The 11151-nt window shown below is 40.3% G+C and overlaps 1 protein-coding gene across 2 annotated transcripts; it reads left to right on the forward strand.

Moving 5' to 3' along the window:
- The first annotated feature begins 464 nt into the window (after window positions 1–464).
- Window positions 465–10622, forward strand: trappc3 (trafficking protein particle complex subunit 3). 2 transcript variants are annotated; one of them, XM_077196170.1, is made up of 5 exons: window positions 465–594; window positions 2550–2647; window positions 7769–7868; window positions 9788–9970; window positions 10062–10622. In XM_077196170.1, the coding sequence occupies exons 1-5, from the start codon at window positions 589–591 to the stop codon at window positions 10179–10181; spliced, it is 507 nt and encodes a 168-aa protein (XP_077052285.1). In that variant the 5' UTR covers window positions 465–588; the 3' UTR covers window positions 10182–10622. The 2 variants fall into 2 exon arrangements, with proteins under 2 accessions (XP_077052285.1, XP_077052284.1); XM_077196169.1 differs by lacking the exon at window positions 465–594 and adding an exon at window positions 712–881.
- The last annotated feature ends 529 nt before the right edge of the window (window positions 10623–11151 follow it).

An 11151-nucleotide genomic window follows, 5' to 3' on the forward strand; every position in this document is an offset into this window, starting at 1 on the left:
CAGGCGACGTAATGACATGGGCCATTACATCGTTACATAGTTGATTTCTCTGGATAACATTGTTGGAAACATTTTGGATAATGTACACAAGTCAACAAAATATTTAATATTTTTCTAGTGGTTTTTGGATATTTTATTCCAAAAATCTTACATAGCCTATGCCTTTAATAAATAAATTAATTAATGAAAATTGTTCTTATAGCCTTATAAGTCTTTCACAAGTCTTCAGTGATGTGTAGGTTGTCCTACAAATCATTGTCAAGTCAAGTGTCAGGATTAGAAACCAAACAGTGTATCTTGAGCTACAAAGCAAAATATTTAATAAAATATATTTACAACATCAACAATTAGCCTAACATACAAGAGAGATATTGTAGTGCAGGTGCAGAGAATGAGTAGGCTATTGAATATATGCATGTAGTAGCCTATTGCAGTGTTGCATTGTTTATTAACTTTTTTAAGCCTCAAAGTTTCAGTTGTAGCCTAAAGCTGTCTGGAGAGTAGGCTACAGAAAGCTCTCAGATTTCATCAAAAATATCTTCATTTGGGTTCTGAGGATGAACGAAAAACGTGCGGGTTTGGAACGACATGAAGGTGAGTAATTAATGACAGAATTTTCATTTTTGGGTAAAGTAACCCTTTAACTGGTCTGAACTACAGTTTGACTACAATACCCACAATCCAAAGCGAATCCACTTTTTCCGGCTTGTCAGCGTTGATTCAGGAAGTAAATCCATTACAGTGACAGGAACAACATCACTGGACTGTCTTTGCACTGAGCAGATTAATAAAATATTACCTGTAAGCGATCTGTGCACACACCTGTAATATTAGACATCATGTCTAGGCAGTCGAACAGAGCCACCGACAGCAAGAAAATGGTGAGTGTGTATGGTGTTTCCGTAGATCTCAGGCAAACGCAGGGCAGCCAGCTAACATGCTAGTATTATCATCATCGGATAAATAACATGTTTATTGGAGTAGTGCTTGTTTACCTGTATAAAAAAATTAATATAGTGTAGTGTACTTTACTTGTTACTTAGACGTGCGTTAGTTTATTCTTCCAGAGATGACTTTAGTCATTCCATTAGTCATGGCTGGCGTTTGAATTAAAAATCTTGAGAAGTGCAGATCATTTTTCCAATAACCGTTTGGGGAAATAATTGAATGATAAATTCGTTAGAATGATTTACTTTCATTGCATAATGCATTCTGTGCCATTCGTTTTCTTTCTGCACAGATGTTATTGCACAAGGCAATTGGCATTGTAACGTTAGCTGTAGGCTACTCTTAATTCGGACTAAACAATACAGTAGTGAAAGCAGAGAAACGCACATAGATTTATCCAGCTGTGTCATGCTTGGGTTTTTAGATCTGTTATTATTTTTGGGTTACGTTTTGAAACGTTCATGTGTTTTTAAACAACTCCATGTTTCGCCGTGAGAGGGCGCTCAAGACCACTGCGTGCTCTCATTCATTCAGACCTGATTATTACCAAAGTCCTTTTATATAAATAGTCTCTTACCCATGATGATGATGATGATGATACACTGGAGGACTGAGTTCTTTGTTTCAACCTATATAGTGGGGTTCAGAAGTCTAAAACCATATTGAAAGCCTGAGATTTTGAAATAATGGAAAGAAATGTTTTGATGCAATCAATATGATACTGCATTATTTCTTGGACTCTAAACAAAAATAAGCAAAATTGTGCCCATGTGAACTCCTTTGTACTCCTAATGTAGTGCAAAATGGTCTGTGGATCTTCTCAAATTATGCGGCAGAACACAATCATCAGCTGAGTTGATTAAGCCTTCTGTCATTAAAGTAAAAGGGGGCTGTTACAAAAATGATGTTCTGCTTTAACTCAAATTGTTATGCTCATAATAAAATTGTTGTAAAAAAGTTGTAAAATTTTTAAAATGCTAAAGAGACACATTTTTCTACTGAACTCAGACTTCTGGGCCCCACTAAAAGATGCTGGTTCCCTGTTTGTATGAAATTCCCATGTTCTTAACTAAGGAAATTGGAATTTAAAAACAATATTGGAGCCATTATACCATAGGCTATATGGATAACATTATATTTGTTTATTTATTATTTATAATTATTTTATTTATTTTATTTAAATATTTTTTGTTATTTAATTTGATTGATTGCAGCTAATTTAGGCCTAAACATTTTAATCGGGTGCAAAAGTAACACTCACCAAATATCAAGTAAATTAAAATGGATCACAGGCTGGTTGGAAATGCACATTCTTTGCATGATAAATACAAATGAATGCATGGTTCAAAATTACAAAAATAATGATTTTTCTGACTCTGTTTTTATTTCCCTACAATAAATTTAACATTACTGTGAAATGTTTTTGTTAATAAAAAAGGCTCCATGATAATCTAATGAACATCTTGGACCTGTGTTTTGCATTATAATTTTTGATCCAGTTTTATAATTATTATTATTATTTTGTCTTTTTTCAGGTAAGACACTAAATACTGGGTAAATATGGTAGGGTGTAATTTTATGTTGATCCGTCTCTTAAACAGAATTCAGAATTATTCACTCTCACGTATGGAGCCCTGGTCACTCAGCTGTGTAAAGACTATGAAAATGATGAGGAGGTCAACAAACAACTGGATAAAATGTGAGTCTGCCTTTTCTCTTCCCCACCTATTCATCCAATATGCTCACATTATATGCACTTTTTACAAATTACATTAATATTTTCTATTTTAATTTAGACAAGATTTTAGTTTAAAAATTCAAAGAAAGTATAAGGAATATGGTTAGATTTTTTTTAGATGCTAGTAACCATTTCATTTACATTTGTCCAGTCAGTTTTCCATTAGTCAACCAACAGGAATGGAGCAGAGTTCTTATGGGCTTAGTGTGAATGCTGTATCGTCAGTGTTTTTGCTGGGTGTAGTCTGTTAGTGTATTAGGTGTGGTGATTGCCCTGTCCTACCGTGCCATCCAGTCTACTGAAGTTGGGTTGGGTGGTGTTGAGAAATTAAAATGTGCCACTCCAGGTTTTTCGAGAGCGGTCTCTCTCCCCACCCTGCTAAATGATTCGTGCAGCTGTAGGTTAAACCCCTGGTTTTTCAAATGCATGATTCTGCTCCCCTCTAATTCTATTCCACCGTTAGAGAGGATGCAGATGAAAGAATGGATGAGAGTCTTGATGTTGTGTGTGTGTTTGTGTGTGTGTGTCCTGGTAAACCCTACATTATGGGGACAAAATGTTACCACAAAGATGGCAATATCCAAAATCCTTGTCCTTGTGGGGACATTTTTGGTCCCCATGAGGAAAACAACTTAAAAATCATACTGTGGCGAACAGGACGGCCGAGGGACGTGAGAGAATGGCGCGAGGCCGGTGGTGCGATTGATAATGAGCAACACCTGTGAGCACACCGGTCTCGCATCTCTCACGGAGGAGCGGAAGCATAAAGGAGGAGCGACGACGTTGATGATCGAGAGAGGAACAGGCCTGATTTTAGTTGTGTTTTTGTATTTGTGTTTTATTTTAGCCAGCAGTCGTCCGCGAGGGGCTGCTGGCCGTTATGTTTTATTTTGGGTAAGCCAACAGTCGTCCGCGAGGGGCTGCTGGCGGTATTTTAGTTTGTTTGTTTTATTTTAAATAAAGTTTATTTTGATTGTTCGCCGGTTCCCGCCTCCTTCTTCCCTGAACATTGCTACACTGGTGCCGAAACCCGGGAAGAGGGAGGAACGCGCTGTCAGAGAGTCCTCGCCGCTGTGGGGAATCCGCGGTGTCATCGAGCATGGTGCGCGAGTCGCCGCCGCTCGCCGTGGGCCGGAGCCTGCTGCCATCCGCCAGAAGGGGAGGAGCAGGGAGCGGGGGACTCGCGGCCATGGACGCTCGAGGCGGTGCGCTGGAGAGAGTTGCCGGTTGGACGGTCGAGCTCGCTGCCGGCCGCCTGTGTATTGGAGGGGCGGCTGCCATCCGGGAGGGAGAGGAGGAGTCGCCGCCGCTCGCCGTGGGCCGGAGCCTGCTGCCGTCCACCAGAGAAGGGGAGGTGCAGGGAGCGGGGGACTCCTACCGTCTGCCCAAGGCACCCGAGGAGCCGTCGCCGTCCACCGGGCGGCGGAGGAGCGTCGAACCGTCCACCGAGGGCCATCCAGCGTCACCGCCAGGCACCGCGGAGGAGATCGCCCAGCTGGTGGGGGACCAGATGGCAGCGCGTTGTGGGAACCGGACCATTTTTTTTTTTTTTTTCCTCTCTCCCCTCTCTCGATCTGTCGCTCCTCATGCTTCCGTCTCCATTTCCCTCGGCTTGTCGGTCCATACCCCCCAGGGATCGCCGCCGCCGGGGGGGGAGTAGGCACAGGCTCGTGGGTACCCCCCGGCCTGTGAGGGGCGATGGGGGTATGTGGCGAACAGGACGGCCGAGGGACGTGAGAGAATGGCGCGAGGCCGGTGGTGCGATTGATAATGAGCAACACCTGTGAGCACACCGGTCTCGCATCTCTCACGGAGGAGCGGAAGCATAAAGGAGGAGCGACGACGTTGATGATCGAGAGAGGAACAGGCCTGATTTTAGTTGTGTTTTTGTATTTGTGTTTTATTTTAGCCAGCAGTCGTCCGCGAGGGGCTGCTGGCCGTTATGTTTTATTTTGGGTAAGCCAGCAGTCGTCCGCGAGGGGCTGCTGGCGGTATTTTAGTTTGTTTGTTTTATTTTAAATAAAGTTTATTTTGATTGTTCGCCGGTTCCCGCCTCCTTCTTCCCTGAACATTGCTACACATACCAAGTGATGTTTTTTGAAAATATAAAAATGCAGAACTGTATTGGGTCAGTTTTCTGTAATGGGTAGGGCTTGGGTATCGTAACAAAATTTTCGATATCGATACCGATACCTTGACCTCGATACCGGTTCCTGAACGCTACTTTTTTCGATACCAATTTAATGAAACCAGTTTTAATAATATTACATTACCTAAAAAAATAAAAAAAACTTTTATTTTTCCAGTTTGTTGACTTTTGTACACTCATTTTGAGTCTGTAAAAAAGCACCAATGCTAACGTTTTCTATGTTTCCTAATCATTTAACAACATGTATTCTTTACTTCAATGAGCTCATTGTTTCTGCTTTAACTTAATGCATTGTTTAACAATGAAACTGAATGAAAATTAATTGAAATGCATTACACACAGTCACCTCTGATAACAGATCACTCTAAATTGTAATTTAGACACATGCATTTTCTGTAAAGCTGCCTTGAAACGATATGTATTGTGTAAAATGCTACACAAATAAATGTGAATTGAATTAAATATAGGCTATGGTGCAGGATATATGCCTCACGCTCAGCACACATAAAGCTTGCCGCAAAGCACTGGCAAAAGTAGCCTAATGTTTATGGATGTGTCGGGAAAAAATAGCAAGGAGATATTTTAATTGTTTATTAATAAACAACTGTTTACTGAGTGTGTTGGCTACAAAGATGAATATGGCGATGCTGACTTGTCATTTCTGCAGTAGTGAATGCGTGTGCGCCTATATGGATTACATAAACTATTTATTTCTAATTGTTTCGTTTAAAAGTAGACATATTTTGACCATCTGTAGGCCTATTTCTCATGTCTGTGAGGCAGGTATCCTAAACACTGAGTTTCGGTTCATTTGTGACGCGCGAAGACGGATAAACTTTCTACTCTCAAGTGTATTCTGTGCGCTTTTAAGTGCCTTATCAGATTTATCGTGTTGCCGGTCTTGGCAGCAATTATCTTGTCTCAAATATTGCATCGCGTGCTGCTGGCATCGAGTCTGGTACATAGGTAGGTACACTTTTGATCTTTTCCACATATTTTCTATCTATCTGGGTTGGGACACTTACACACACACACACACACACACTACAGCCTTACATGCAACGAGCCACGTCTCTGGGAAACCGCATAAACTAGTGTTTTTCTGCCACAGCCAATCATGCTGCATGCTTATTGTTTCACTGTTCTTGACGAGATTAACCACTTAGATATCGAAATTTGGTACCGAAAAACAAGAAGTTTCGATACTCGATAGTATCGAGGCAATACGGTCGGTACTTGAAAAGTGTCGAACTCGATACCCAGCCCTAGTAATGGGTAGGTTGCTAGTTCATCTATAACTTTGTGGAAGCTAGTTAAATTAGGCAGATGCCAACCTAAACGGGTTGAATGACAAGCTTGCATCCTCAAAACCTTGAACAAAACCACACAAGGTAAAAGAAAATATGACCCAGAGCAGTCTACAATGTGTGCCTACCTCAGTGTTGTTCGATTTTTATTGACTCTTTTCTCCGGCCCTGTTTACACCTTGTATTAAGATGCGTTTTGGTTGATCGGATCACAAGTGGACGATGGAGACACATACACGTTTACACCTGATGTTTAATCCGTCTCTTTTGTCCACTTTCACCCACTTCTGTCCTGATTTCTTCAAGGGGAGGCTATGGGTGGGTAAATGTATGTGTTCTTTCATATCTTTCGATCTAATGGACGAAATAAGAAATTTACATATGAACGTGCCCAGACATGACAGAAAAACATACGGAGATACGCAGCTTTTGTTTCTGCTCTGAAGTCGCGAGACCGTTTTTTTGTTAGAAATCAGGAATAGTAAGAGAAAATTGTGCTTTGTACGTTTTTCATCTTCAAACCAAACTTGGGGTCTCCTGCCGACAAAGTTTAAATCCCGTCTGGCTAGCGCCCTTCACATAATGTTTACGCATTAGGTCAGTAGGTGTACTTTAGTTGCTGTTCAAACACATTCAACCACATGAGCGTTTACGTTAGGAAATAAGAAATTTACATATGAACGTGCCCAGACATGACAGAAAAACATACAGAGATACGCAGCTTTTGTTTCTGCTCTGAAGTCGCGATCCAGTCGAATGTGTTTTCGACTACCTCTGGAAGTGGTCGAAAAGTGGACCCCGTTTACACCTGTCGTCCACTTGTGATCTGATCGACCAAAACGCATCTTACCAGGTGTAAACCGGGCCTTAATCGCACTGAAATATCAATCAGTTCATTTACATGCATGTATTGAGGCATGCTTATTAATATTTTTTTTAAATGCAAGAATGGCTATGCATTTCTTATATTCAGCAGCCTAATACAATATTAGGCTTAATTTTTTTATGTAAAAAAAATATATTAACACCTTTTCATATTGTTAGGCCTGTGTAGTTAATTTTATTAATCCATTTTTATGTTTGATTAAGTACATTTTTGTTTATTTTGTTTGATGAACAAGTTTGGTACTATGTTGGGTCGCTACTTGATGTCCAATGTATAATCTGAGCCCTGAATCAAGACCAGTTGAGAAGCACTGTTTTTAAGATTGTGGGAAAAGCCATGAGGATGCGTGGAGTCCAACCCTTGTGATTTAGAGAATCAGTGGGCAGCGTGTATTCTTTGGCTGAGTGGTCTTTTCATTTAAACCGTGCCTTGAACTAATCCAGTAGTCCCACTGATATTGGGTTTGGCAACCCGTCTGTAATACAACCTTTTTCCCTCCTGCTTCTTTAAAGCATCAACTATGATATAAGCAAGAGCAAAATTTGACTTTCTCTCTGGCCAAACAAGTTTGTATCTTTCTTTTCGAGTCCTTGAAGCTGAAGGGCTTTACTAAAACCTTCAAAGTAAAAAGAGACTATAGCTCCTATGATTGCGTTGATGGGTGAAATGAGGGCGAGTGAAAGCAGTTACTCTGAGAATGACACAGTTTCACAGCTTCCCTTCTCTTCCATCCTTTCAAGGGGATACAATATCGGAGTGCGTCTGATTGAGGACTTCTTGGCTCGGTCCAGCGTGGGGAGGTGTCACGATTTCCGAGAAACGGCCGATGTCATTGCAAAGGTAACGTGAGTACTTTGAACCAATCAGAACGCATGCTGAGCCCTCCCTTTGGCCAGGCGAGAGAGAGAGAGAGGGAGAGAGAGAATCAAAAAGCAAGCAAGCATGTTAATGCGCAAGCAAGTGACTGGAATTTGAACTTCAACCTGCAGTAGCCCACATACTTTCTTAGCTTTCATCACATCTTTCTACCGGTTTTAATTTTTCAGAGTCACACAGCTTGAGAAACATCCGTGCTATGCTACCGCAAAGCCAACTGGCGAGCCGTTTGTGCGGTGTTAGAGTGAACCGAGACACTCATGTTCCTCTCGGCTTGTTTTCTTTGGTCTGTGAGAGCCACAGACTGTGCTTTTTTACGAAACACTGCACCTCACCCTCAGCATATAGGGTTCACACTGACACGATTGACAGCACGTTCTTCCCACTGTCCGTCACCTTTCCGTTCTTGCTTGCTTAATGTCTGTCTGTTATCCTTTCTTCTTTTTTATCTGTCTTTCTCTCCTCACTTTCCCATGCGTGTGCCACGTTGTCAAATGTTAATCCAGAACCCATCGGTTTGCTGGGACCCTGATCCCTTTAAACACTTTTTTATGTAACTTTAATGAGGGTTCTAATGTGAAGCGTTTAGTCTAATTGTTTACAGTTGTCGAGCAACGCTGGGAGCATTAATATAGAATTCAAATGATGTGCGCTCACAGGTTTGTATATTTCAGCTATTTTATAGCTTCAAATGAGGCTCATCCAAACAGAATTTAGAATCAGAGCTATTTTTTTGCTTAAGTGTTGCATAATGTCAAGCTTTTTTGCACTGATGGATGTAATCAAGAGATGCATGATATTAAAATTCTGTTCTATACAATAAGCCGGTAATTGTTATCATTTTATGGCCTGTCTGTAAAGTTCTATGTACTATATTACTGTGTATTTATTAATTCAAAATTTAAATGAAAAGGAATTGTTTTAAATGTTCCAAGCAGTGTTCATTTAGTATTATTTAAGTACGATTATAGTTATTAATATTTGGCATTAGCTTTTATTTTTATATTTTCAGTTTTAATTTTATGAAAGTTTGCTATGTGGATTTGTCATTATATTAGCTTTTGGGCTTTTATCAATATTTACAGTATATATAGCTTTAAATAATTTTTATTTCAGTTCTAGTGATTTTAGTATTTAAAGTTAACCTCATTTATTTATGCATTTCATTTTTCTTCAGCTATATTTCAATTACAGAATATGGTTTTTAATAGTTCACAAAAACAGCTCTGGCTCCCAGTGATTTTAGGCATAACAACATTATAATCTACAGTATGAAATAAATATTAATTTTGAGATTTGAAGACAAAAGTGTAAATGTAAAAAAAATTGGGGAAATGAGCTTGCATTATTAAATGTCCAATAATGAAAGATACCGATAAATAAAATAAAAACTGTAGTATTGGCTGATAACCTAAATGCATCCCTAGTATATCTTGTTCAACCATATAATAATCTTTTTCGGTTTTTGTCTAGGTTCCAAGTAAAAAGAGAACATTTTGAAATAGTAACATTCATTTGAAGTATTGATTATCCAAAATAGGCATTACAGTAAGTTTTTTTTTTTAATATGTAACATATAAACAGTTTTTATTTAATGTCCTGCAACAAATAACCACATTGTGATATACTGTTACTGTGATGTAAAATAAGCTATAAATACCCTGATAATTTCTTCCATTACATATAAAGGGTTAAAAATGTCTCCTTAAACCCATTCTGTGCAGTCGTGCAAAAGCCCCTCAAGTCCTTTCAGTGTGTGAATGCAGCACCTAAAAAGAATGTGGCAGCTCTGCAAAATCACTTAAATGTGGCCTTGACATCATAGATGTAGGCAAGCGAGTTAACATGAAGACTGAAGGGTCTTTTTGTCTTCACATTAACAGGTAGCCTTCAAGATGTACTTGGGTATCACTCCCAGCGTGACCAACTGGAGTCCTGCTGGAGATGAGTTCTCTCTTATCCTCGAAAGCAACCCCCTGGTGGACTTTGTAGAGCTTCCTGATAACCACAATAATCTGGTCTACTCCAGCCTGCTCTGTGGGGTGCTGAGAGGAGCTCTTGAAATGGTGAGGAGCATTTTTGCGTGAAATGAATTGATGTATCTTCTGATAACCCTCAATTGTCATTAACGCTGCGGTCGTTTTTCGACTCCTGCAGGTTCAAATGGCGGTGGATGTGCGGTTTGCTCAGGACACACTAAGAGGTGACAATGTGACAGAAATTCGCATGAAGTTCATTAAAAGGATCGAGGAGAACATGCCAGCTGGAGACGAATGAGGCTGAGAGACTCTAACCTTTGACCCGAGAGACTTTTTTTGTGTTGGGTTGGGAACCAAAAACCTCTATTTTGGTCAAGGGAAGACCAAGTAATCCTTCTTATGATACAATAAAACATTGTAAGTATTGCTATGAGAGTCCGCCGTCGAGAAGATTCTCTCGATGTGTCCAACAAGAATGGCATGTTCTTTCCACTTTCTCCATGTTGTCTATTTCAGGAAAATACTTTCACAAGTCTCTTTTTGTATTTGTCTCTAGTGTATTCTTTGTTTTTCTTATTGCGTCTAACTCGGACATAAGGCACAGAAGGTTTAATTTATTTAGATGTGTATCGTGATCAGATATAATAAATCATCGATATGAACAACCTTTACTCAATAGGTCTTTGACACAAACTAATATTTACTCAGAGATGTAATAAAGCGCTCATTTGTGCAAACAGTGCTGTGTTCATGTCTTTAACGCTTGTGTCGAAAACAACTTTAGATTGCTAATCTAAAACCAACATTTGAAGAAAGGGCCCCATGTTCGACAAGAACAGAGCCGTAGTTTTGGGAGACGTACGTTTTGTAGAAAGGTCCAATGGTGTTAAGGGAAGTCTGGTAGGGGTCTAGGTATGTAGATAATGGAACCTGTGTGTGCTGAGCCTGTGGCAGGTCCCTCCACACGTTTGTAATGAAGTGTCACGGTGGCCCCCATCGCCGTCCTCGACTTGTCGTGTACTGGCCCTTGGATTGTGGGACTGTTATTCCTGCAGCGCAGCAGCACGATGTGGTTAGAGTTAAACAACAATAACAAGGGCCTAATTCGTCTCAGATGTTTACTCAAGCAACGTGGAAGCAATCAGGGCCTGGAGGTTCACTGGTGCGTGTGCAGGACAGGGCTGTTTTGGGAGCCAGTGCGTTTTAATGGTGTAGCCGAGGGGTTCACGGTCATGCGGACTGGTGGGAAGGGGAAGGTTGTCTGCTGA

The sequence above is a fragment of the Siphateles boraxobius genome, unplaced genomic scaffold (genome assembly GCF_051911475.1).
Source record: "Siphateles boraxobius isolate OS27281-9 unplaced genomic scaffold, OSU_SipBor_1 35, whole genome shotgun sequence".
In the NCBI taxonomy this organism is placed as follows: Eukaryota; Metazoa; Chordata; class Actinopteri; order Cypriniformes; family Leuciscidae; genus Siphateles; species Siphateles boraxobius.